The sequence below is a fragment of the Astatotilapia calliptera genome, chromosome 10 (genome assembly GCF_900246225.1).
Source record: "Astatotilapia calliptera chromosome 10, fAstCal1.2, whole genome shotgun sequence".
In the NCBI taxonomy this organism is placed as follows: domain Eukaryota; kingdom Metazoa; phylum Chordata; class Actinopteri; order Cichliformes; family Cichlidae; genus Astatotilapia; species Astatotilapia calliptera.
Window position 1 is genome coordinate 28834980 of NC_039311.1, and position 26822 is coordinate 28861801.

The following is a 26822-nucleotide window of genomic DNA, read 5'->3' on the forward strand; positions in this document are numbered from 1 at the left end:
TTTTTTAAAGACCGTCTCAGTATAATCACGTTACAGCCCAGCTTCTCTTCGCCCATCTCCTCTCTTTTTTTTGTCCTACCTTCTCATCTTCTCTCTCCTTTCTTTTTCCTATTTGCCTATAAAGTGCTCCTTAAATCCCTCCTCACCTAAGCCGAGTTTCACGCAGGTGCGGCATGTTCCTTTCCTTTCCTTTCCTTTCCTTTCCTCGCTCATTACTTTGTTTTGTTTTTTTGCTTGTTCAAGCCCACTGCATTAGACCACAGTGTAGAAGGTGAGCATTGATATGGATTAACCATTGCAAATCGTATCTACAAACAAAAATCAAGACGCTAATCTATTTTAAATCTTCACGTGTCCTGTAATGCTGTAAAAAGGGGGAAAAAGCAGAACAACAGGTTTGCTCTGTTGTAACTCTGGCTATTTGGACATGACGCTCACCGACGGGAAAGTTGTTTACCACTTATATTTGTGCCGATGCCACTGCCACAGCCTCCAGCTGAACTGTGTGACCCGATGAAAGGGCGTAGCAGAGTCTCCACCCTCTCCTCCTCACCCAGAGCCAAACTGTGCTCAGCTGAACTGGACGGAGGCCAACTCCCGGACTGGAGGCTCGCTGCTGCTCCCTCTCGCTCCAGTTCTCCCGTGTCTCTTTCACTCTTCCTGTGTCTTTTTTTTTTTTTTTTTTAACTCTCTCCCTCTCACACAGTACCAGTCTCTCTCTGTACCCATGCAGCCCTTCCCTCTCTTCTGTCTCCCTCACTTTCTCCTCCGCCCCCCCACCCAGTGTACCACACTGCAGCCATTGTTCCCTGTGCTTTCGAGCTGCATGGCAGCCGAGTCCTGGCTTGCTGTAGATGCAAAGGGACAATATGAAAAACCACAATGCCTGTTATAAGAAAGCATTTTCCTTTGCATGAAGCATTTCTTCAAAGCAAACCTTAACCAATCGCTGTCTGTCTTCATTCACTGAAGAATGAGGTCAGGCCATGAAAGATGTATGCCCAAAGGGTTGAGGAGGTTGCAGAAAAAAAATAAATAAATAAAAATAATAATAATAATAATAATAAAATATATAAAATATACAGAGTTGAATATGTGCAAAACAAGTGGCATTTATATACAGTGTGGAGTGCATAATGTTGAAGTTCCAGTAGTGAAGCTGAGGTGTCTATGACGTGTTCAGCAGTCTGATGGCCTGATGGAAAAAGCTGTCTCTCAGTCTGCTGGTACGGGACCGGATGCTGCAGAACCTCCTTCCTGATGGAAGCAGTCTGAACAGTTTATGGCTGGGGTGACTGGAGTCCTTGATGATCCTCCCCGCTTTCCTCAGGCACCGCTTCCTGTAGATGTCTTGGAGGGAGGGAAGCTCACCTCCAATTATCCGTTCAGAGCACCGCACTACTCGCTGGAGAGCTTTGCAGTTGTAGGCGGTGCTGTTGCCATACCAGGTGGTGATGCATCCAGTGAGGATGCTCTCAATGGCACAGTGATAGAAGGTCCTGAGGATGCGGGGGCTCATGCCGAATCTTTTCAGTCTCCTGAGAAAGAAGAGGCGCTGCTGCGCCTTCTTCACTGTTTTGTTTGTGTGTACTGACCACGTAAGATCCTCAGCCAGATGTACACCAAGGAACCGGAAGCTGCTCACTCTCTCCACAGCAGCGCCGTTGATGGTGATGGGGGTGTGTACTTCTCTGCACCTCCGGAAGTCCACTATCAACTCCTTTGTCTTTGCGACGTTGAGGGTGAGATGGTTGTCTTGACACCAGTGGGTCAGGGCGCTGACCTCCTCCCTGTAAGCCGTCTCATCACCGTTGGTGATAAGACCCACCACTGTAGTGTCGTCCGCAAATTTCACAATGATGTTGGAGCTGTTAGTGGCTGTGCAGTCGTAGGTGTAGAGTGAGTACAGGAGAGGGCTCAGTACACACCCCTGTGGAGCACCAGTGTTCAGTGTGATGGGGGATGAGGTGATGCTGCCCAGTCTGACCACCTGGCGTCTGTCAGACAGGAAGCTAAGGATCCAGCTGCAGAGGGAGCTGCTCAGTCGTAGATCCTGCAGTTTCCTGTCCAGCTTCGAGGGAACGATGGTATTGAATGCTGAGCTGTAATCTACAAACAGCATCCTCACATACGTGTCTCTCTTCTCCAGGTGTGACAGGGCAGTGTGTAGTGTCAGGGCTATGGCATCATCAGTGGACCTGTTGTGGCGGTATGCAAACTGTAGAGGGTCCAGTGAGTCGGGTAGTGCAGAGCAGATGAAGTCCCTGACCAGCTTCTCGAAGCATTTGCTTACGATGGGGGTCAGGGCTACAGGTCGCCAGTCGTTCAATGAGGAGATGGTGGAGGATTTGGGTACAGGGACGATGGTGGCCATTTTGAAGCAGGCTGGGACTACAGACAGAGAGAGGGAAAGGTTGAAGATGTGCGTGAACACTCCAGCCAGCTGAGCCGCGCATGACCTGAGGACGCGGCCGGGAATCCCGTCCGGACCAGTAGCTTTGCGTGCGTTCACCTTCCTGAAGCACTTCCGCACATCCTCCTCAGACACAGTGTGCGCACTGACGTCATCCGCGGTGCGCACACTGTCCGGTCTCATGGTGTTCGCTGTGTCGAATCTAGCGTAGAATACGTTTAGATCCTCACACAGAGAGGCCGTGGTCTGCGGTGTGCTGGTTTTCCCTCTAAAGTCTGTGATCGTGTTTAGTCCCTGCCACATACTCCGAGGGTTGTCAAACTGTTGCTCCACCCTGTCCCTGTACTCACGTTTGGCTGCTTTGATCGTCTTCCGGAGTTGGTAATGTGCGTGTTTGTAGTCCGATGTGTTCGCGGAGGCAAAGGCGGTGTTCCGTGCCGCCAGTGCCGCGCGAACATCTCCGTTAATCCAGGGTTTTTGATTTGGGAAGGATTTGACTGTTCTGGATGGGACGACATCTTCCACGCATTTCCTGATAAATCCACAGACTGAGTCTGTGTACTCATCAATGTCTCTGGCGGCCACGTGAAACATTTCCCAGTCCGCGTGATCAAAACAGTCCCGCAGCGCAGACTCCGATTGGTCCGTCCAACAGTGCACCGCCCTCCGGGTTGGAGCTTCCTGTTTCAGCTTCTGCCTGTAGGCGGGCAGGAGCAGGATGGAGCGGTGATCTGATTGGCCGAATGGGGCGCGGGGGAGGGCTTTGTACGCATCCCGGAAAGAGGTGTAACAGTGGTCGAGTTGCCGGTTTCCACGTGTGTTGAAAAGGATGTGTTGATGGAGTTTTGGTGAGACTTTCTTCAGGTTTCCCTTATTAAAGTCTCCGGCTGTGATAAACGCTGCCTCTGGGTGTGCGGTTTCCTCGCTGCTGATCGCGCTGTACAGTTCCCTGAGTGCACGGTCAGTGTCGGCTTGTGGGGGAATGTAAACAGCCGTAATAATCACTGCTGTAAATTCCCTCGGTAGCCAGAATGGCCGGCACTTAATCATCAGGTACTCCAGGTCCGGTGAGCAGAAGGATTTGACCGGGTGCACGTTCGCATAATCACACCAGCTGTTGTTGATCATGAAACACACACCACCGCCTCTGCTTTTCCCAGTAAGATCCTGTGACCTGTCCGCGCGGTGCACAGAGAACCCCGGCAGTTGTATTGCGGAGTCCGGTACTTTGTCCGATAGCCAGGTTTCTGTGAGGCAGATCACGCAGCAGTCCCGCATCTCTCGCTGGAATGAGATCCGTGCCCGAAGCTCGCACAGCTTGTTCTCCAGAGACTGCATATTAGCCAGTAATAAACTGGGTAACGGTGGTCTGTAAGTGCGCCGTCTCAGTCGAACCAGAACGCCAGATCTTCTCCCTCTGCGTCGGCGTTTGCGGCCTCCAGGGCCAGAGAACAAAGGCGTCTCAGGTGAGATGAATGGGGGGTCTGCAAACGGAGCGTCCGTGTTGCAAAACTTGAACTCCGGAAAGTTATAAGAAAGACCGTCTTTTATGTCCAGTAAGGTTTGTCGGTCGTACACAAGGAGACAAGTGCTGCTCGTGAAAAAATAAAGGAAGCATCTCTCATTCCATAATTTTCTTTTAATTATATTTTAAATTCTTCTCCTATGGCTGACGCGTCTAACTACTACAGTACCCACGAGTCTCAGCATCATTCGTTATGTATCAAGCCTGTGATAAAAGTATACCATCATATTTCCTAATATGATCCTGGCATTGCGTTTGAGTCGGAGAATGAATTGTTCTACTCTTGTGAATATTGATGAAAGTGCACACTTTGGTTTTTCCTGGTGAAATTTGGTGAATGTTTTACACAAAAATTGATAGCATTTGTTATTTGAGTTATTTGTTATTTGCACATTGGATGATGGTCCTGATGACAACCAGCAGTGTTTCTCTTCCATCCTCCCCAGTATTTTACACCTTATCTGCTCACAAATATATGCATTAATGGTGTTCTTTGCCATGACCATGTAACACACAGAGTGACTGCAAAGCAGAGAGAGATACAAAGATTCAAGGTCACCTGTTGTATTCATAACCAGCGCTGTATTTGCATGGACTCTAGTAGAGTAGCTTTGCATGATTCGATTCAGAATAATCTCCAGTAATCTTACAGCTTGATGGGCCTTGATGTAGCCACTGCCTCAGTTCTCTCTTTCAGGCTCTTAAGCTACTTGTTTTTGATTTTTGCCCCAAACAACAGTAAAAATGAGCATCTACCATTGTATCAGTGTGTAATATTAGGTCCCTGTTTAACTACTGTTTCCTCTGCTGTTGTGTTCATTACTGTGGGTTGTTTGGCTCCTGCTGACTTTTTAAACAATAAACCAGCATGCATTAGCATTTTTCTTTTTTGGCATGCTACACATAACTATGATTACTGCTTCTAATTAATATATCAGATCACTCTCCTTTGAGAATAAAAATCTAATTATGTTGAGGATATAAGTTGCCAGGTTTAGAGTAAAATCTGGAATAAAACCAGTCAACTTTAGTTTGCTGAAGCTGAGTTATCGCTTTGTCCTTTTCTTTCTAACCTTTTCTTATATCTTCTTGTCCACCGTGTTCTCTCTAGCAGGCAGATATAGGTGATGACGGCTCACAGCCGAAAGACCTGAAGGTGAAGAAGGAGTGCAAGACAGAGCCCTCCTCGCCTCATCCGAGCCCCACTGAGGACCAGACTGAGCCCGTTGACCTTTCGCTCAACAAACCTCGCTCCGCTTCGACAACGAGCACCACAGTCAACCCAGCTCCCAGCAGCGCTGTGACCCAGCCCAGCCTGTCAGCCACACCTGTCCCCTCTGCGGTGCAATCGATAGGCTCCATGGTAACTATAAACTCCTACCTTCTGTGGATTTAGAAGTGTAAAGCGCAGTAGAGTTACAACCACTCATTTTCATCGCTTCTTTTCTCTCCAGGTCCTCTCTCCAGGATCCATCTTAGCCACGCAGGGCGCTGGAGGCCAGCAGATTCTCCACGTTATCCATACAATCCCCTCAGTGACCATGCCCAGCAAGGTGGGTCAGCTGCAGACCATCCCTGTGGTGGTGCAGTCGCTGCCTGTTGTCTACACCACCATGCCTACTGACGGTGTCGCCACAGCAGCCATTACGGTGCCGCTGATAGGCAGTGATGGGCGCTCCGAAGGATCTGGTGAGTGTACAGTCATAAGCTCCAAGGGGGCAACACCAGTGCAGTATAGCTTCTGCTTTTAGCAACAATTGTCTGTTTCATATAGACCACTTTCAGTCTTCAGTTGCCTAAATATCCAGACTTTGTACTAAATAAGATTTATAAATACAGTATATCAGTCAACATGAGCTCGCTCATTGACAGCTCTGTGTGATAATGTCAGCTGACAGGGTTTGCTAATGTTTGCACTTGTCGTTTGGCTTAGTTAGCAAGGTGCATCTGCAATCACTGCAACATGCATTTCCACTGCATTAAACGTCGTGCCTTAAAACAATATATACATTCGAAAGTGCAGCTGGATGAGGAATAGAAACCAAACTTGAACCTATAGGCTGGAGTTGAGGGGAGTTCACTCCGTTTCGGAGGCAGGCTCAAGGGGACATTAGAGGAACTGCAGTTTTTGGTTAGGCTTCTTTTTTTAACCCCATATTCACTGTTCTTGGGTTGGATAGACTGGTTGGTCTAACCAGTCAGGAGCCAGTGATGTAGTTCAACATGAGGCAATAACCAGCCTGCATAGCCCGTGTTGATCTAACACAGGTTTGGTGCAATCTTGGAGATTTTGTTTTCTTGCTCTTGCAAAAGAATCATGACATCACCTTTCTTAACATTAAAATAAAACTTTGCTTTGCATACTCAAATTTAGCACCGTGCTAAATATTGGCCAATGTATTCTACTGGATCTAAGAGTCTTATGTTGGTTTTTTTTGTGTTTGTTTTTTAAGGAGCTGTACAGTCATGAAGCAAAGGTTGAGTTCTTACATGAAACCACACAAATAACCTCTGAATCCAGGATATTATTTAAAGGTGCAGTCTCAGAAACTTAGAATTAAACCTTTAAGAATACAAAGGAGCAGGCACTGCTTTGTAGAGCCACCATGTTGACTTGCCATCTTGATTTACATCCCTCCACCTCCCTCCACTAAGATAAGGATCATACCTATTTTTTTATCAGCCCTTCACCAAGTAAGTGAAAGGAAATTTGAAAACTGCAAAAACTGCAATAATTCTGTTATTAATGCTTGTAGTTTTCCATTTTGGCTGTTATGAGAAGCAGACTAAATCATGCGTTTAAACGGGGGTAGGAAGATGTTTTACTTTGCAGTGACAGAGCATTTTAGAACCTCTTTCTTTCTTTAATGTGCCATGTTGAAACAGGATGTTAAGAAGGAACGTGGCACCGCGAATGTTTATTTAATATGTCGCAATATCTGTAATGAAAATACTTGTAATTTGAGATGAGCGGTAGACCTCTCCTCTTTAATGTCAGTCTTCCTCTTTTGACTGTCACGCCTGGCGTTGCATGGTTCTGTCACCGCTGCTTAAACTGTCATTTATGGAGGTGGGGGGGGGGATCTCAGTCTCAGTGGAACACAGCGTTTCTCCCAAAGGAGCTGGTGTCTGTTTGTGGTTGGTGATATGTTTGATTTGCCTTCTGTCTGCCTGTCTATCTTTGTCATTCTGGAAATTCTCCATATGTGCCAGATGATTGATGGCGTCGTCTAAATGTGGAAAACTGCAGAGAGAATTGTTACATATGTTGCAGAGAAGTGGCTAAAATTCTTCAGTGAGCCTCTGAGCAGCTGATTTTCTCATATTCTGTAATGTAAAAAGCCAAGAATGCCCCACTAAAATAGTCATGTACAAGCTGACTACTTAGCATTTGTCTGGACTGTTATTAGTCAGCAGTGTCTTAACCTCCCAAGTGTTCCTGTCGGTTTTCACTAAACAACAGCAAATGTCTGTCAATCCCTGTGTCCACACGACCGGACGCTCGACATTTGCCCAGGCAAGCAGGCAAAATAGACCTCCGCCCCTTTAACTGCAGTCGAGTCCCTGGGCAAAGTCGGCAGAGTTCACCTGGACTCTGATTCACAACAACACAGTCTGGACTGAGGAATGTAAACGAGGCAGGCGGTGAATCTCAGAAGAGTCTGCAGCACACAGACTGGCCTGAAGATGCTCTCAGACTGTTACTCATCCATGCCAGGAGCTGTTGTGTGTTTGTGTTTTGATTAACGTTTTTGACCTTTTCCCAGTTTGTCTCAAACCCCTTTTAGAAAATACAAAATACCCAATACATTAAGTAATATGACCGTAAATGCTCTAGCAATGTTAAAAGATAAGATTGATGTTTATTTTTTAATTAGCATTTAATCAGCATTTATTTATTTATATTTGTTCTAATCTCTGTGTTTGTTTTTGTTTGCACGAAGCACCTCGCGTCTGCAACAGCAGCAGTTTCATGACTGAAGGCAACTACTTTGTTTATTATTTGCGGCGTCAGTCAAGCAACAGGCAGAAAGTTAAACACGAGGCACGCCGAATGGCTGCTCGCTCGTTTGCGTTCTGAAGTGCAAACTCGTAGAGGAACGAGAAAGAAAGTACAGATAGACACAAGTCAGGAGGAAATGAAACATAGTACAATAAACTGAAGTATACTGTAATCAAATGAAGTGTGAGGGTAACTAAAGCTACACTGTGTTCAAATGGATTCAGAAAATACGAATAAATGATGATATGACATAAAAAAATGTGTGCAAAAAAAATGAATTCTACACAACAACTTAGGTTACTTTTAATAAACAAATCAGTGCTTACCATTATATGTTACATTGTTTTTAATCATTTAAATTTTTATTTAATATATTGAACAGTTATTGTTTTTGTTTAATATTGATTTTGGCAGCTTTGGTCCTCCGTACATACAGTATGTTACATAATTACAGGTCACATTGTGCTGACTTGCACAATATTATTGCACAGTAGACGGGAAATAGTTTTCTTTATGAACATAATACTAATTTAGGGCAGTATTGTGGCACGGTGTCAGAGTGGTTAGCACTGTTGACTGATAGCAAGAAGGTCCTGGGTTTGAATCCGATCTGATGGGCTTGGGTTCTCTGCGAGTGCTCTGGCTTCCTTTCACAGTCCAAACACACGCAGTCAGTCGGGTGATTATTATAAAAGCATAAATGAGCCGACACACCTCTCAGAGTCCACGCTTTGTAAGCTTTGCCTGTAGACTCTATGCTCTCGTCACAGCATCCATCAAACACGTATCCTACTGTCGCTCTGCTAAGACACGCATTGTTTACTTGCTCGCACAGAAAGCTGTTGTGTAGTGGATGGGGATCACAGGGCTGGAGGGCAGAGGCGGAGAGTAAAAAAGTTAAAGTTGAATGAATGTTTTTCTGAAGTTTTCTTATGTTTTTTGCTTGATGCTCAAAAGTAACCAGTCATCCTCCTCTGGTTAAAAGATGTAGTTTTGTTGTTTTGTATTTACGTGTCTAGCTCTGTTGATTTTTACGTCCTGTTTGGTGTCTTCGTGGGGAGTTTTTGATGCTGCACACAGCAAACTTCAGAAACTCAGGATGTATCTATATTTGAAATTCCAGCCTGAGGGCTGTCATGTGTATGCTTACTGCTATTGAAGGTAACCGTGATAGTTGTTTTGGTTCTGATACTGACTCTCTCTACATCTGCCTTTATTCCTATTTTGAGCTAAATTCATTTGCCAAGAAGAGACAAGACGCACCTTACTGATAACATTTTTCTTTTTTTCTTTTTTTTTGGTTGGCTGTTTTTTTTCCAAAGAGTCTTTGTTTAAACTTCTTTTAAACGGGTACAGAAATTCTAATATTGTGACAGCCCCTCCAAAAATTAGATATAGGGTTAGCCTAAGGGGTTTGGGGTTGGAGAAGTATTATTTCAGTCCACCCCTGCTCCTTTATTACCTTTCTATTAGATCAAGTAGAACAGAATTCAGTGAAGTAATAACAAGCCCTTTTGTAATTTTTGCTGCCATTGTAACAAAGCTGCTGGTTTGGTGACAGCACAATATCTGATATCCTTTTTCTTTGATTTGTTGTCCTTTAAAATCCGCGATAACTGGGCACGTAAATCCTAACCTCTTGGAAAATGATGTAAATTCAGTGCACATGCCGCGTGCCAGTAGGTCAAACTAATTAGTCATCATGAAGGCCCTCTTTCTCTCCAAATAAACTGCCCACCTCTCCATAACTCATTGCCTATCTGTTTACAATTGGTATTCCTGTCAGTGAGTAATGTGCTGACATAACATCATGTTTCATGTTGACTTGCAGTCTTTCTGTATTGAAGATTAACTTTAGATCAGGCTTGTTTCTGCAGTGCTGCCCTGGTTGCCACACCTAACAGTGATGCTGCAGTGAAATTACTTAACCTGGTGATCTATATGTCTGTCTGGGGTCAGAGTTTTATTTTGTGATTTGATTGTACTTTTCATTTGACTTCAGTAAAGGAGCAAAAGCACTTTAACGACAGGTTAAGATGCAAGATACTGAGGCAACACTAAGGACTGTGTAATCCACACAATATGATGTACTTAAAACTAGAAATGATCGCAAATGTTGGTAGTATGAAATGTAGGGCGACCGTGGCTCAGGCAAGCGCATCTGTAACCGGAAGGTCGCCGGTTCGATCCCCAGGCTATCTGTCCTGGTTGTTGTGTCCTTGGGCAAGACACTTTACCCTACCGCCTACTGGTGTTGGTCAGAGGGGCCGATGGCGCGATATGGCAGCCTCGCTTCTGTCAGTCTGCCCCAGGGCAGCTGTGGCTACAACCGTAGCTGCCTCCACCAGTGTGTGAATGTGAGAGTGAATGAATAGAGATTGACAGACCACGTGACTTTCGCGCATTGCATGCCGGGAACTCGTGGCAAAACAATCCAAGTACCGCATCAAATGCAAGCATTTGCAGCACCGCAAAACGTTCATTCTTCGGTTCCAATAAATTCTTGCTTTTTCTTTGCCCCCCAAAAAAGGAATGTACAAAACGAAGGAGAACAATGCCGGTCCGTACAAAGACAGACTTGATGAAAAGTCAAAGAAAAGATACGAGGAAAAAAATCAAAGGAGTGAAAGGGTCAGACCCTTACGAGCACACAGAGTGGACAAAATACGTTGGCGTGCTGCCCAACTTTCACCACGCTCATGTTTATAATTATGCGGTTCTTGGAGTGAGCGCATACACTCATGAAGTTTAGTAACTTCAGGTCACTGCAACAAGCCCAGGTACAGTTTACCGACGGATGGGTACAGGACCTTGAAATGCACAGAGTAGAACGAAAGACCATCGTACGTATCATAAGTTTACCAGTCTCACAAATCGTCGTCATAAATACACATTCGTTAACCGTTTATTAATAGGACCTTTGAGCTCAACGATAATTAATTAGTAGTGGAAATAATTTCTGGTTCGCATTACAGAAATGTAGCAGTGACAATAATACTGTATGCTGTAATCGTACTGGGCAATTAGTGATACAAAACAACTGTTTTACCCTGTGAATAAAAGTATATGTTTTTGTCAATGTACCATAATAACAGAAGCGAAACGCAATGTTGTGTCAGGACAATCCATTATTTATGCACAATAAACAAAGGAGCATAGCGCGACAATTTCTGTTCAGCACCAGACTTGCTTGTAACCTATATCACCAATTATGTTATGAAAAATGACGTATTAACTACAACAGCAGACTGACCTTTGTGTAAATGCTTGGAGCAGACTAGCCTGTTAGCTGGAGTGTTCTGGGATGTTATATTTGGTCTTTGAATGGCTGCAATCCAGGCCATCCGTCGGCTCTTTGTTACTTCGGAAACACGGCTCGAACAATTTCTCTCCAACGACGTAATCCGATAACAACCGATCTCTTTACCCGTCGGCTTCCCGTGGCTGTCATGCGACCGGCTATTGCAGTTAATAATACAACAGCTTCTTGCCATTTTTTTGTGTTTCTTTTTATCGCTGTGTGACTGATTTCAATTGAAAGCCTGCGTGCGCTAGTACCTCTTGCCACAAGTTCCCAGAATTCTTTGCGGTTTTACCCCTGAATGACGTCACATTTTCAATCTCTATAGTGGAATTGTAAAGTGCTTTGGGTGCCATGAAAAGCGCTATATAAATGCAATCCATTATTATTATTATTAGAGATATTTGTGGTTGGTCTGTTAATTCTTTGGTGTAACAATGCTTCTTGACAATAAATCTTGTCAAGAATTCATATCTGTTTTAATGGTGTCACATTCAAAATGGGTTGAGCAGCAAAGTTGAGTATGTGAGTTACGCTCATACATCCTTTTCTTCAACTAGCATTGCCACAAGTCAGCCAGTGTGGTTGTGTTGGCAGCAGAATAAGACGATTGGCAAGGGCAGAGAAGATTTGGCTAGTTTTTCATGGATGCAGCGCACATACTCTCAACTCTGCTGCTCAACCCACAAATACATGTTCTTTAGAAATAAACAAGCTTTTCAATGGTATAAGATTCATTGCCAAAAAACATTGTTACAGCAAGGTAAAGACCCTACAATAATACAGAGAAAAGCCAACAATCACATGACCCCCCTATGAGCAAGCATAGTGCTTGTACAAATGCAGAGTGGTGTATAAACAGATGGTGAGTGAAAAAGGTTAGTGGAGAAGGAACACTCAATGCCTTCTATGCCTATTGCAGTGTAACTAACGCAGGATTCGGCGTTACCTGATCCAGCCCTAACTACAACAGCCGTAACAGAGGAGGGGCCTGGAAGTTGAAGGCTCTGCCTCCCATTATACTTTTCCTAGGAACTACAAGTAAACCTGCAGTCTGAGAACAAAGTGCTCTATTAGGGCGATATGGTCCTATGGGGTCTTTCAGACAAGCCTGATTATTCAGGACCTTATATGTGAGTAGAAGGAGATATGTGTAAATTGGACTCTGGATTAAACAGGGAGCTGATGAAAAGAAGCCAATATGGGGCAAAAAAAGCTCTCTCTCTCATTCTAATCCCTGCTTTGATGGTGTTGATGGAGCAGTTTCCAGTTAACAGTTTGTTCACTGCTCAAAACATCCTCTAAACAATCTAAAGTCATCAATCAAGTGAGCGAGTGAGTGGATAACTGAAGTCGTAGTTATCCTGTAAACCTGTTTTCTGTGTACGTTTCACATCCCTGCGCTGAGAGGAAACAAAGAGCGTAGTTGTGAGCACGACGAGGGGAGCGAGCAGACAACACGGAAACTTGGATTTCTTTTTTTTTCTTCTTCCATGCGAAGCGAACGAGCAGCAGACAGCTGACATTGGCAGCTCACGCGCCGAGTCGTCGAGTGGGAGGAAAAGGAGAAGGAGGCTAGATAGGTGGGCGCACAGCGAAGGCAGCGAGGTGAGGCGGAGAGGTGGTGGTAGCGGGGAGGGGGGGCGGTCGGGTGAGGAAGCACGAGGAGGGTCAAAAGGAGAGGAGATGGGTCGTTCTGCCTTTGAAAGAGGAAGGCAGCAGAGGAGGGTGGGGGTGGCTTTATTGTCTCCAGAGACAAAGAGCACCACTTTTTTTTTTTTCCTTTTTTGGTGCATGACCCTCCCCACACCACCACTGCCCCACACACACACACACACACACACACACACACACACACACACATTCATACAGATATATATACACACTCCACCCAAATTCCTTGCGTCACCCTTCCAACCACCCCACCCCTTCTTGCTCTCTCCGGGCTGGGTGGACTTTGAACAGTGTGGCTGCCACATTCCTGCACAAAGAGGAGGAGGAGGAGGAGGAGAAGGGGGGGGGGGGCACTTTGAGATCTAACAATTAATCGACCCAGCCTGATTTCATTGAAGGTGCATTAAAAATCAAAATCATACATATATAAAGTTCTCTGTGTCCAGTCTGGTGGCGTTTAGGTAGCATCTGGTCTCTTGTAAAGCTTTGTTTTTCTTTTTAGGCCATGAAACTAACACATCAGATAACAAGAAACTGCAATAATCTCCTTTTATACAATGACTTTTCTGATGTGGCGGTGTGACGAGGCCATCCTCCCTTTACATATTAGCTGATGAGGACATGAATTTACACTTCCAGAGCCAAACGAGCAGCTGGAAATGTCTTGAGAGTGGTTAACTCTCCGTAATCAAGAATTCAAAAGCAGGACCTTCGGTTTAAAATCTAAACGTCTTCCTTCCTTTTGTGAGAATTTCGAACAGCTTGCCAATCCTCGAGGACGCGCGCCGAAGCTTTCCGATAGCTCTGGGAAATTTGTCTTTCACTTAATTGCTAATTAGCATTGTCTGTGAGTTCAGCTTTTTTTTCTTCCCATTAACAGCTGTTCACATCATCTTCCTCCTGCTGTGACATTGTAAAAGGTTGTTGAAACTGAAAGTAAAAGACAACCACTGGAAGATGCTTCTTTTAATAGAAACTGGAGGCTAAAACAGGCATTTTGAGAAAGATGGAGAAAACAAGCAGACATGCAGAGGAATCCAGCGTGGGGTTTGGCCTCAGATTTGATCCATTTTGCAGCCATGCAGACCACACCTAATCCTACACACACACTTGGAGCAAGCCTTTGTCTTGCTAAGTTGCTGGAAACCAGACATTGCTGTTAAGAAGTTATTAACCCCCTGCTGTTCTATTCTCTCCGTTTCCACCCCCTACCCCCAACTTCTTTTTTTTCCTCCTCCCTCTCAATTCCATGGCCCCACAATTTTCCTTCATCTGTTTCTACCACTCTATGTCCTTCTATTCACTCTTTACACCCATCTTCCTTTCATCCTTTCCTCCCCGCAGTTCGGATCAAGCCAGGTTCAACATCTCCAGTGGAATATCAAAGTGAAAGCGATGCAGAGAGCGGTACAGAGTCTGGATCGGCTTCCATCAGCGCCCAGAGCCTTGATGCGGGGTGAGTCTTCGATGCAGATGGACGCATCAAGCACAATGTATTTAGCCACACCTGTAAAATCTTACGTGCAATCAATAAATATAAAAAAAATGAAAGATGCATTCATGAAATGTTGAATGCAGGTCTTCAGACACAGTCACCCTGGTGCCCCATTATTTGGAAATGCTCAGAGCCCAGTATGAACGATTATATTTTCTAGATCTAAGGTTTCAAAAGCTGATAACCACAACAATGAACAATTAAGGATACAAAACTAGATATCAGCAGCAATTAAAATGTGATGCATTGACAGGAAAGTGGAGATAGCTCAGGGATCCTGACAGTACGCTTAAGAGTGCAGCCAACATTTTGTCTTTAACAATAAGCCAGTCAAAGCCCTGAGTTCTCCTCTAGCGAGTGGAGAGCTTGTACTTGAGAAAGGAAGTAGAGCATATTGAAACGTTATTGAATGGCCATAGTCTCAGTTCAGAACAGGAAATGGTTATCTCGCATGTTAAAGTCCAGTGGGTTTCTTTTTTTGACCCCTCCGTCCACCCCAACCTCCTTCCTGCACGGTCTCTTCGCCTTTTCATCACGTTGCTTGTGCAAGTTATAAGTTGCATAATAAATAAGGTTTATTGTGGTTTCACACCTTTATCAAGTGACAGAAAACCTGGTATGCAGACTGTTGCAGACCCAGTTCTTTATTGTGAAGTGCCACTAGGGGGCAGTGTCAGATGTTTGGTACAAGGATAAGTATTTTAGATTTGTGCTCTCGATGGTTCTTTTCTGTAGCCTGACGCTGCGATGAAAGTAGAAGTCATAACAGACAAAGAAGTTCTTTGTAGTGAATTGTGAAGCTAGATTGTTGGCTCCGTGCAGGTGACTCTCCATAGCCTCTCTTTGCATAGACATAGGGTTCCTCAAATGGGCAGCAACATAGATCTTTAAAACCTGCATAAGTCTTGATCTCCTGGTGGCAAGTTGAAGTACTGCAGCAGAAAAAAATTGTGACAGAAAAGCACTTTTTGGAGACGCCAACTGTAAATCAGATGTCTGCAAAACTGTCGGAAAGGCATAAATCCATGTGTAATGACTGCTGATAATAGGACTCGGCAGGGTCAGCAAGAGGGACTCTAATGCACAGCAGGGTTTATGGGAAATTCTTTCTCTGTGTGGGGGTCACCTCCCTCGCCTGCAGGCTCCTGACTAATTACATTACTGCAGCACTGCCATGACTGGATGCTTATATAACCTTATATAACCCTCTGTACAGCAGAACACACTGGAGACGCCCAGACTGTAACACAGGAAGACAAGTGGGTGCATGTGTGCATCGCGAGCGCTCTATAGACATAAATTAGGACATTTAGCCCTCCAGAGGAAAGCGCGGACATGTGAAAGATTGTTTTATATCGCAGGGTAAAGGGTGGTGTGCCGCTGGAGACTGTGTTTATTAGAGAATCAGGACGTAGCTCCGGCCACACCCAGTGGGCGAGGCTGCCTGACTAACTGAAATTCAGGGTGTGGGCGTTGACAGTTTGCTCAGCGCCCTTATCTAGTGTGTGTGTGTGTGTGTGTGTGTGTGTGTGTGTGTGTGTGTGTGTGTGTGAGTGTGAGAGAGTGTGTGTGGGTGTGAGAGAGAGAAAGTGTGTTTCAGAGTACAAAAGTAAGTCTTTTGTGGATTTTGTGTCTTTTAAAGTGGTTTAAGGAAGATTATTTGTGATTTTCTGTGTGTGTGTGTGTGTGTGTGTGTGTGTGTGTGTGTGTGTGTGTGTGTGTGTGTGTGTTGCAGGGCAGGGCTGTCCCAGAGCAGGGGCATAAACAAGCTTATGTAATGCAGTTCACCGTCACACCTCCTTGTAAAGAGGGACATCAGCGGTGTTATTTTTTTAGTCTTTTTGTTTCCAATCAAATGTATTTAAAGTTTGACTGCCTGTAAATATGAATATGATAATTCACACAGCTGATTCTTGGAAAACTGAAGCATCATTTAAGAGGAAGAAGTCAAAGGTAGAAAAAGGGCGACAAAGAGGAGTGCTGATGGGTTAATTTTGAGTTTATCTCATGTGTTTAAGGAAAGAAGGGAGTAAAAAATAAGTTTAAAGGTGAAACGATTCAAGACAAATAGAGGGAAGGGGAGGAATATCGAAATGGAGCTGTGTGACTTTCTGATGCCCCCTGGTGGCTAAATCGGTGTTAAGTTCTCCTGAACATGATGAGAGAAGAAGAAGCGTTTCTCAACAGAATCGTCCTTTTCCTCTTTTGGTGTCTCAGGTCGGTTATGGACTTGGAGCCCGTCGATCCAGATTCGCCAGACATCAAGAGGCGACGGATCCACATGTGCGACTACGAAGGCTGCAAAAAAGTTTACACCAAGAGCTCCCACCTCAAAGCCCACAGGAGGATACACACAGGTGAGCTCGGCCCTAGAAACGCATCACAACAACGCCACAAATAAATCAGTGCAGTCCAGGTGTTCTTTGAAAGGAGCAGTTCATCTCCAGGTGAAGACCAGAATCATTATTTACAGATTACTGCAGGGTGATCTTTAAGGATTAAAATGGCCCCTTTACAGAATTTAATGTAACCTCCGGTGGCTCAACATTTGTCAGTGCACAGTTCACGTCTTATCTGCTCTCAGCAGACAGTAGTTTTTCCCTAATCTGAAGGAGATTAGGGAAAAAGTGCCCAATGGTATTTTTTTTCAGACAGGTTTCCTGAGGTAAGACACCGTTAAGGTGTGTGTAGGAATGGTAAGCAGGATTTGGCTGTTTGAAGCTCCTGTGTTGAATATTATCTTAATTTTATTCTACAATCATACAGTGATTGACATGATTAGGTAGAGTAATTGTAGTAAATAACCTGTAGTAAATAAATTGTTTGCTCAATTTTGTCCACCATCGTCCTGACCCTCCTCTTCCTTCTTTAACCTCCTTCCCTGCCTCCTTCCTGCTAACTCCTCTCCTCGTCTCTTCCAGGAGAGAAGCCCTACCACTGTACCTGGGAAGGCTGCACCTGGCGCTTCGCCCGCTCCGACGAGCTGACCCGACACTTTCGCAAGCACACCGGAATCAAACCCTTCCGCTGCACCGAATGCGACCGCTCCTTCTCCCGGTCTGACCACCTCTCCCTGCACCGCCGCCGCCACGTGATGATGTGAACTCTGACTTCCTTCCTTCCTCTCCCCTGATGCCCCCAGCTCCCTATCAAACTGACCTCTGACCCTTTGATTTCTCAAAAACAGCACATCTTGTACCAGTGCCCCCACACCTCACACTATACTTCCTGTTTCCTCTCTGCTCTCCTGCGGGATTTTAAACCCACCTTGCAAATAGAAAAAAAAAGGACTTTACCTTCTCCTCCTCTTCCTCCTCATCTTCATCTCACAGTCATAGGACAATTGTGTCTGTGTGTTTGTTCGGTGGTGGCAGCAGGATGTTTTTTGCTGCGTGTGTGTGTGTCTGTCATCATTACCGTCCAGCCCAAAGCAGTCCTCTCTACCATCCTCCGACTCAGTCACACAAGATGTTGCCTCCTCAGAAAGAGAAAGGATGGACTGAAGGACATCCAGCAGCAGGGACTTTCATGCTTCCATCCATCCATTACATGCATCAGTCCATCCAAAAGGCAAAGAGGAAGAGGAGGGCTCACACAGATGTCACTTCAGCTGCTCTTTTCTTGATTTACAGTTTTTATTTTGTTCATATCCTGAGTTTGGAATCTACGTGACTCCAAAATTTATTTTCTTGGAAGCTAAAGAGACTTCCGAGGACGCCGCTTCCCGCCACTGCTTTTCCAGGAAAAGTTGTTTTTGAGAACTTTGAGTTTCGTTCCACCCCAGTTATATTTGCCTGAGGCAAATGTGATCTTACTGAATGACCTTTTGATCAAATAACAGGTAAATAAATATAAAATACAGCATTACGCAAAAATGCTCCAGGTATCATTATAGCTCCTTAAATATTAAGTAGCTGCGACTTGGATGACAGTAAACTGCTTACAATTGCTGAATATTTGGACTGTCTTCGGATTTCAAAGTGGAGCGTAGAGAAGTGCAGTTCCTGGAGTTCTTTAGTTCCTGGTTCTGTTTGTAAAAGTAAAAGAACCAAAACTCATTTATCATAAATTCAGATGAGGTATTTACTTAACTGTGCATATCGGTGTGTGTGTGTGTGTGTGTGTGTGTGTGTGTGTGTGTGTGTGCGCTTATTTCATTGACAGCAGCTGAAGTGACGTCAGATGCATCAGCATGTCTGAGGCTAAAACACTGCGCCCCACCCTCCCATCGCCATTCGCCTCCTTCTGCCCTAAACCCCCGCCACCTCCCCCGGTACAGGGAGCTACAAGACTGTGAATTTAATAAAACTTCATTTGTTTTCATTGTATCGATCTATCGATCACGTGGTTGTTATCGCCCCGCCCCCTCCCCCGCCGCACACACCTTTCCGATTCCTCTTGAATAACAGTATTTGCTTTGTTTGCGCCGTAGTCGCTGTTGTTTTATCAGAAAAACACAAAAAAAGGCCTTTAGTCCTGTCTACATTTTTTCTTTTCTTTTTTGGTGTTCTAAACAAAATGTTGTTCTTTTGTTTTTTATTTAAAAAGAAAAAAAACTTTCAGATCTTTTTTTTTTGTCGTTGTTTTCTGAGGCTGTGAAAAAGACAGAGGAAAGGACACAAATAGATTGAGAATACAAGTAAAACTCTCATGCAGGGAATAGGGGAGCTTTTCTGAGTGTGCGTGTGTGCGTGTCCGTGAGTTAGTGTGCATGTTTTGAGACAAACACATAATCAAGAATTTAAGATTTTTATGAGTGCGTTGTTCCGGGCACTTGTTGTTCTTTTACCTCTTGCCCGTCGAGCCTTAATAACCGAAGTCAATCTGTAAGGGCAAAACTAGAACCGCCGACAGACGACGACTGGCCACAGCGTTCGCTTTAGTTCAGTTGTTTAGTTTTTGAAGTTTAAAAACAGGAAATTAAAGGTGTTATGTGTGGAATTTGTTTCCGTATTTGGTGAGAAAAGTTTTTTTGGCTGAAAAAAACATGCTTGCTGATTTTCAAGCCTTTTAAAATAGAAATTTTAACATTTATTTTAACAGTGTCACCAAAGTGAGTTGAACCTAAAGCATTTCAAAGTCTTAACAAATCAGATGGTTTGAGAATTTCCAGCTTTTGCTCATCAGACTCTTTCGAGACTGTTCTTTTTTAATATAATTAAATGGTTTTGTAACCTTGCATCGTTATGAGAGCAAGAAGACTGATAACGGAGTGGTGAAGGTCGTCTATCGGTGGTTCTGGGAGAAATCGGGCGTCTCGTAGGGCTGTCGGGGTCCAGGCGCCTGGGGTTTAAACCACGGGGAAACTTAAGCGCTCTCCTCACTAGCATTTCTACCAGGGTGGGGGTCAATTCACTCCGGTTTGTTTTTAATGGCAATAGAATCTCAGTTAAAAGCCTCGAGTAGATACTAACAGATGAATCGTGTCTCGAATTGGGTTCTTTTGGAGCAGAATCGACCCCCGCCTCACCCTGGTTCCTTACCCACAGTGTCCATGTCTTAAGTGGGCTGGTTTTCAGCTCCCGATCCGGGCTGAACTTGATTATGCAACATAACGCAGACGCAGCTCCAAGCGCTGTTCTGATCTCAGTCCTAGAGCACTAGCTGGTAGTTGGGTTCCTGATAAGCAGCTCACGTAGGGTTGTTGCAGGAACCTTAAGAGGAAGGTCAGGTTTGTGTAGAGGCCTGCGCTGTTGATCACTACTCTGTGTTGGTATATAAGACTTAAGGTGTGGAAACACATCCATAATTTCAAACAGACTTGGTAATGAGCGAGTGGGGAGCTGGGGTTGTGATGGACGGAGCAGGCTTTTCTCATCCTGGCTCGTCTCTTTTCAAGCAACAACCCCCCCCAATAAAAAACGGCTACACACATTTTGCTTTGAATTCGTTCTCGCCATTTACAGTCGTCTTTGTCATCATTTCAGAAGCTAGTAAGTGAGAGCAAAATGTTTTACATCTTGACTTTTCACATTGCGATAAATGAGATGGACATGCAGGCTTGCTGTGAGCTGAGCGCATGCCGTGAAGAGGGCAGATTTGTTGCGTGGTCTCCGCGCTGCGAAACCGAAGAGAATCCGTCTTAGCCGAGTCACTGAATATGGTTTAAAAATGAGGGAATCTGTTCCTGTCTTTCCATTTCCCATCAGGGGAAGCATTACTTAGAATTCAGTCACTCGCTTGGAAGGATTTTAGTGGTTTATTTGTTATGTTTTTGCAGCGCAGAGCAATGCAATGTTCCCATTTCTCTTAACATCCCCTGCTTCAAGTAAAAAAACAAAAAAAGAAGTTACTAAGCACATCTTTCTAGGAGAGTATATGCATTTGATTGCAATTTTCTTTCTTTTGTAAACTGTTGATAAAGACATTAAGGACAATGACAAATAATTAAGAGAAATCCGTGTACATAAATGTATATAATCAAAGTGCAGAGTAAATGTAACGGGTGAATTTCTATTTTTAACACTGACTAGATAATGTGAAAAATCTTTTTTTTTCTCTCTTCTTCCTCTGTTGGTTTGATGAAATGTGTTTTTCATCACGTGTATTTTTTTTTCCAATCTAATACATTTGTTTCGTAGTTTCTTAAAAAAAGAACAATTATATGGTCCCACTTGTGTTGTGCACATTTGTGTTGCATGGAGAGTAGCCTTCTTGTTTTCTTATAGTGACGTTGGTGAGCATGTCAAGTGCGTGTGAGACCGTTGAGATGCCCCAGCAGGGGTGGGGGTGGGAAACGACCCCCTACTCAACTAACTAGGGATTCATTATAACAACCGAGCTTAATGTCCCAGTACTGGACCTGGTTTTAAATGTCAAGTTAAATGTGAGATTCAGTTGGTTTGGGTCAGACCCATTTTTTCCTCCTTCAGCTTCAGGTGTGTTCTGCTCAGATAAGTTAACAGGAAGTAAGAGGAAGTCCCCAGATTTACAGTAGCCAGTTTAAATGTGTTGATATGTTTCTCCTTTTTAAAATCGATGTTGAAATCCAAGCAGCAAAAACATTATTCATGTTAGATCAGTCAAGTGCTGCACTAACTAAAAGGTTCTTTTAAAGATACCTAATTGAAGTACAAAAACAAAACACAGAGCCACTGATTCACTTGTTATCGGACCAGATGTCGTATACCTTATCTGTTTCTGGGGCTTCCTGGCTCCACGTCGTTACAGTTGAGGTGCGTGGACGTTTCTTTGTGGTGCTAACAGGAAATGGGGTTCTGGTTTTTCCAGCACATTCAGTTTTATCTCTCCATCGGCCTCGTGTCTGTTTCGGAGATTGCTTTCGATTTTTTTGTTGTATGTGAATGGAATCGTTGATCTTTCCTCGACCACACACACTAACTGCTCGGCACTGACCTCGTTTATCGTTTAAATGTCATCTTTATGACTAATTAGTGGACGAGGTCAGGAATGAATGAACGTTTAGCAGAAATCCAGCGAAATCTCAAGACCTCCAAATACAGCTTCTTGTCTCCTTTTAGCACCACGAATGAAACCTTCCCTCTCACATATCTCAAATATATCGTAACAGAGGCAGAAGTCCCAAAGATTAATGCATTAAAAAGTACCCCTGAATGCTAAGCCCCTTTATTTCTGGGAATGTTAACCCCACAGAGCACATGTGCTCTGTGTCATTTAGTATCTGCTATTGGCCCTTTTGCTTTACAAGCACACTGATCAGCTCAGTTGGTATATTTGCACACCGAGACAAACTCACACACGCACTGAAACCTCTGGAGACACACCGACGATGGTCGGTTAAACATCCGAGCCTGTTGACGACACCCTGGGCAGGATATTTTCGCTGGTGTCGGAGCTTTGGCAGGGAGACTGATGCATGTGTACATTTATCTCCTGCTTCTTGTTGGTTTGTGCAAGCTTGTTTTTCCTCAGTATTCCTCTTTTTCCCCGTTTCCTCCCCTTTTTGTTCTTGTATAAAAGCAGGATTGTGAAAAAAAGAACCATAAAGACAGAGTTTTATCCCTGCTGAAACCGTAACGGGATCGAGTTCGTGTCTGAGGGTGACGTCACGTCTGTGCGCGAGTGCCTCGACTCACCACGAATCACATCTTCTGCAAATCTGGAACTTTTAGGTATTTTCTATTGAATGCAGTAACTTATGGGCCAGTACTATATTTACTCAGTGCAATGCAGTTATCATTATAATAATACAATTATTAATAATATTTTTCTTTTTTGTATTTGTACAGAACAAATGTGTAAAGATCAGTGAGGAAAACGTGAGCTTTTTGATACTGTGACTCATGGTGTTTAAAAGTCAGTTTCTCCCTGTACAGTTGTGATTATTTTCCCCTCCCTTTCTTCTTCTTTTATAGAATAAAACATGTTTTTGGTGCAATTTAATACCCTGTGTCTGTGTTGTTTCTTATACTTTGGTTCTTAAGTGTCATTTGCTATTAAATCGAAATGTAAGCAGTGTGTTTGTAAATTGCTGTGGCAATGAAATCAGAAAAATGGCAGAAAAGGTCGTATTTGTAACTGGCATTTTCAGAAAAAAGATTTCCCACATTTATATTCCAGACCTGCTGCTTTTACCAATATCTATAGTATATATACGTCAGACACTTTCTTAAGTACACCTTGCTAGGGTTGCTCTGTCTTTTGCCTCGAGAAGTTCTCTGTGGCACAGATTCAATGATGCCCTGGAAACTGTCCTCTGGGATTTTGGTCCATATTGCACATCCATAATGTGAATCTTCCATTCCACTACATCATGGATGTGCTCTATTTGATTAAGATCTTGAGACTGTGGAGGCCTTTGAGTAGAGTGAACTTATTATGTCCAAGAGGATAACACACTTTGGTCATAAAGGGATGGACATGGTGAGCAACAACACTCAGGTAGATTCCGGTTATTAAATGATGCTCAATTGGTACTAAAGGGCCTACAGTGTGCCAGTAATATATCCCCCACATATTTACATCACCAGCTGTAGCTCAAACCATTGGTACAAGGCTGGATGGATCTATACTTACATGTTTATGCCAAATTATAAAACCACCATGTAAAAGTCTAAGGAGAAATCCAGAATGTTCAGACCAGGCAATTTTCTGTTGTCCAGTTTTGGTGAAGTTGTGTGAATTTTAGCCTCTAACACTAGTGGGATGAAAATTTTGAACAATTTCAGGCAAGTCACAAAGTCAAGCTTAGCCATTATCTGCAGATTCATATCAGCTACAAATCTCGTATAGCAAGCTCTATCCAAGGGGTCTTTAGATTGAGGGGAGAAAAAGCTTGCATGGGTGTTACATGTGCAAAAGTGTAACTCGATTTTTGTTTTGCAATATGTGACTATCTGAAACACGCCAGACATAATAGAAGGAAATGATAAGCTTGCATACGATTCCAAATCGGCAATGTAGATCTGATTCTCAGTCTTCATCCGAGCTGTGCTCCTAATAACAGTGATAACAATGGCACAGAATTCTTCATAAACCCATATAAAGTCTGCCATATTATATTTTGTGATTTTTATTTTACAGTCAGTCTCTCTTGAGATATTACATTTTAGGTAATGAAGCATCTTTTCTGTCCATGAGTGAAAACAGTGTGAACCCCGGTGATGTTGCAGGCTATCACACAGATGATCATTGACCGTCTCATCACACCTAGAGCCAATTTAGAACCACCAATCATCATCACCCTCAGCTGAATATGTGGTTAAGAGTGTTTGAGAGAGAAAAAAATAGCATGCAAACTTTTTATTGAATGCAAATTAGATAACGACACTAAATGCTGGCAGCTCATGACGATACGTCCACCTGACAGGTGGAACAGAGCACCAGCTCGAACACGTCTCCACAGCCTGCACGTTTTCTTCCAGTTTTAACTGATTAATTTGTATGCAGTGCATAGATCCACACCCACTCACACACTAATTAAGGACATTTCAACCAGCATTTGAATAGAGAGTTAAACATGAGATGTGAGGATGCACCAGTGGGACCTAGAGCTCACGGTTGTTCCAAAACTGGTTCCACTGGGAATTCTGTGTGTAAAGAAAATGTGATAACGGCTACATTATAGAAACACAGGTAATGCTTTGCTTTACATAAACTGGACAGTGACAGTGAAAATACGGTGAGGTTAATGCTACCGCTTACAAAGACATGATACACTCACTGAGAAGGAAGATTAATCTCAGCTGATACACTTGCAAATTGATGTGTGCACCACAAGGGGGCGTAGTGAAACAGCCAATAAACTCAGGCGCACCTAGTGTCTCAGTTACATCTGCACTTGTAAATGTTAGCCGACCTCATCTCAAACCAAGTTATCAACTTGGAATAACAGACCAGAGAACGACACTGAGCTAGAACTAGGTTAATAAGTAAAAACTTCCCAGCATGAAGTGCATGTACTAAGTCATAAAAACCTCCTTGTGTGTGTGTGTGTGCGTTGTGAATAAAACTTTTGCGTCTTTGCCGTATGGTCTAAATGGGTTTATGGGCCTCATGCAGTCATGATCAGGCCAATCATTAACACACACCATGTCAGTCGTTGGATTCATACAGGTGGAGAGTGAGACTGACACACACCATATAAGAGCAATAAAAGAACAAAAACCTTGCTGCTTAGAGGTTTATCCGCATGCATACCGTTGTCAGATCCGCATTATGAATCATTCCACTTCCACGCTTTCATCATAACTGCCTGCATCTCTTCGGTCACCAAACCAGTCGGGATAGTTTAGAGGTGAAAGGTTTTCGCCTCCCATACAGAAGATTACTGGTTTTCAATTTGGTCTTTGTGTACAGTTTAATAGCACATTTGACATGATTCCAAGACCCAGTTCATTGCTTGTGGGTACACAGTCACCGAACAGAAGACGCTGCTGTTTCTGCTATAATTGCACTTATGCAATCCCGAACGACAACTCAGAACAAGCCACAAGCCCTGCATGTGTGTATGTGACTCAGTCTACTTTCAGAAATTAGTGCCCTATAGTGCCTCAGACTACATTTAAATCACCTCTGGATTAAGTTATGAAACCGTTTCGCCCAAAACTGAGCGATCACGTTTAGAGAAATAAGCCTGCTGTCAGATGTTGAGCTATTCAGTCCACATTTATTTACCTTTTGGTATATTTAACCAATGAAAAATCGTTACCAAGTCAGCTACATTATATTTCCAAAAGGATCAGGATATTTCCATCAGACGCAGTGATGTAAAGCACGCTGCCACTGGGCTACACAGCAGTGGAGATGTTTGGGGATGGCCCCTTCCTGTTCCAACATGACTGAGATGAGCGAGATTGGTGTGGAAGAACTTGAATGGGATATCTGGGATGGAAGAGTGGGATGCCACTCAAGTTCACATGTGTGTGAAGGTAAACGAGCGAATACTTTTAGGTATAGTGTATAAGCTATACCTAAAAAATGCATATAAAACCTATTAGACATTTTCTTATTTCTGATAGGGTTGTTGAACAACCATGCACAAAATATCACCAGTAGTGCGATGGATCCAGCATTAGTGTTATGCACACACTGCTTTAGGTACAAATCTGCACATAAGCAGTAACGGTGTGGCTGAAATGCAGACGCAAATGATGTGTTGTTTTTCAGGGTTTAAAACGAGTAAAATATTGTCACATGTTTGGGTTGGCTAAATGGCATCTCCCAGCATGCCCTGGGACACTGTGTGTTTGTTTAATTGAGCTTAAGAGAACTGTCCAGTTTTGCTACATATCTTTTTTTCAGTGTATTGCTGGCTTAGTGTTACTTTTAATAGTTACAGTATTAAAACAGGCACAAAGTTACATGCAAAGTTACTAACCCTCTTGGAAGCTCAGTGTTTAGCGCTGTGTTCAAACGTAAGTAAATCAGCACCGGTCTGCGGCTGAGTGGAGTTTATAACTCAGGTGTGGCAGTGAGGTGTTATATTGTTTGTTCAGTTTCTGTTGTTACTGTATTAAAACTCTTACTTATACTAAATAAATACTTGGTTTAAAGGTACTTTGTTACTATGCTCTTCTGGTCTTACTGACCACTGACAGCACTGTTAACACTCTTCCCCAGGTCCTGAATCTTGTCCAAAGACACTCTGACATACCACGTGGACAGTAGCGTCCTCAGCTGCAGGCTGTTGTGCCTGGTGAGCTTGTTAAGTTAAAGGTTTATGGTTTCTTTGTATGAACTATAAAGGTCTAGTTTTGGGGACTGAACCCAAGACCTTCTGTATGCAAAATAAATGCAGTAAACCCTACATAATGAAGCCACACAGGTGCCACCTTCCTCTACCTTGTTTTTATTTTCCTGCAAGGCAGATAACTACAGACCAGGAGCAGCAAAAAAATGTTTGATGAAAGGTTGTTGTGTTTTTGTAGAAACGAACATTTCAACAGTCTGAAGTGATATGCATCTGCCCTGTCGGAGATCTGTTTTCAG

General features: G+C 43.6%; 1 protein-coding gene across 3 annotated transcripts in view; it reads left to right on the forward strand.

Annotated features, from left to right (window-relative positions):
- klf8 (Kruppel like factor 8) overlaps positions 1–17732 on the forward strand; it is an 89088-nt gene extending 71356 nt beyond the window's left edge. For 2 of the 3 annotated variants that reach the window (XM_026182704.1, XM_026182703.1), the window contains exons 4-8: positions 5050–5301; positions 5393–5627; positions 14261–14372; positions 16629–16768; positions 17333–17732. In XM_026182704.1, the coding sequence (XP_026038489.1) occupies positions 5050–5301; positions 5393–5627; positions 14261–14372; positions 16629–16768; positions 17333–17514 (921 nt within the window). In that variant the 3' untranslated portion in view covers positions 17515–17732. The remainder of the gene's footprint in view (positions 1–5049; positions 5302–5392; positions 5628–14260; positions 14373–16628; positions 16769–17332) is intronic. The other variant, XM_026182705.1, reaches the window with a different exon arrangement.
- The last annotated feature ends 9090 nt before the right edge of the window (positions 17733–26822 follow it).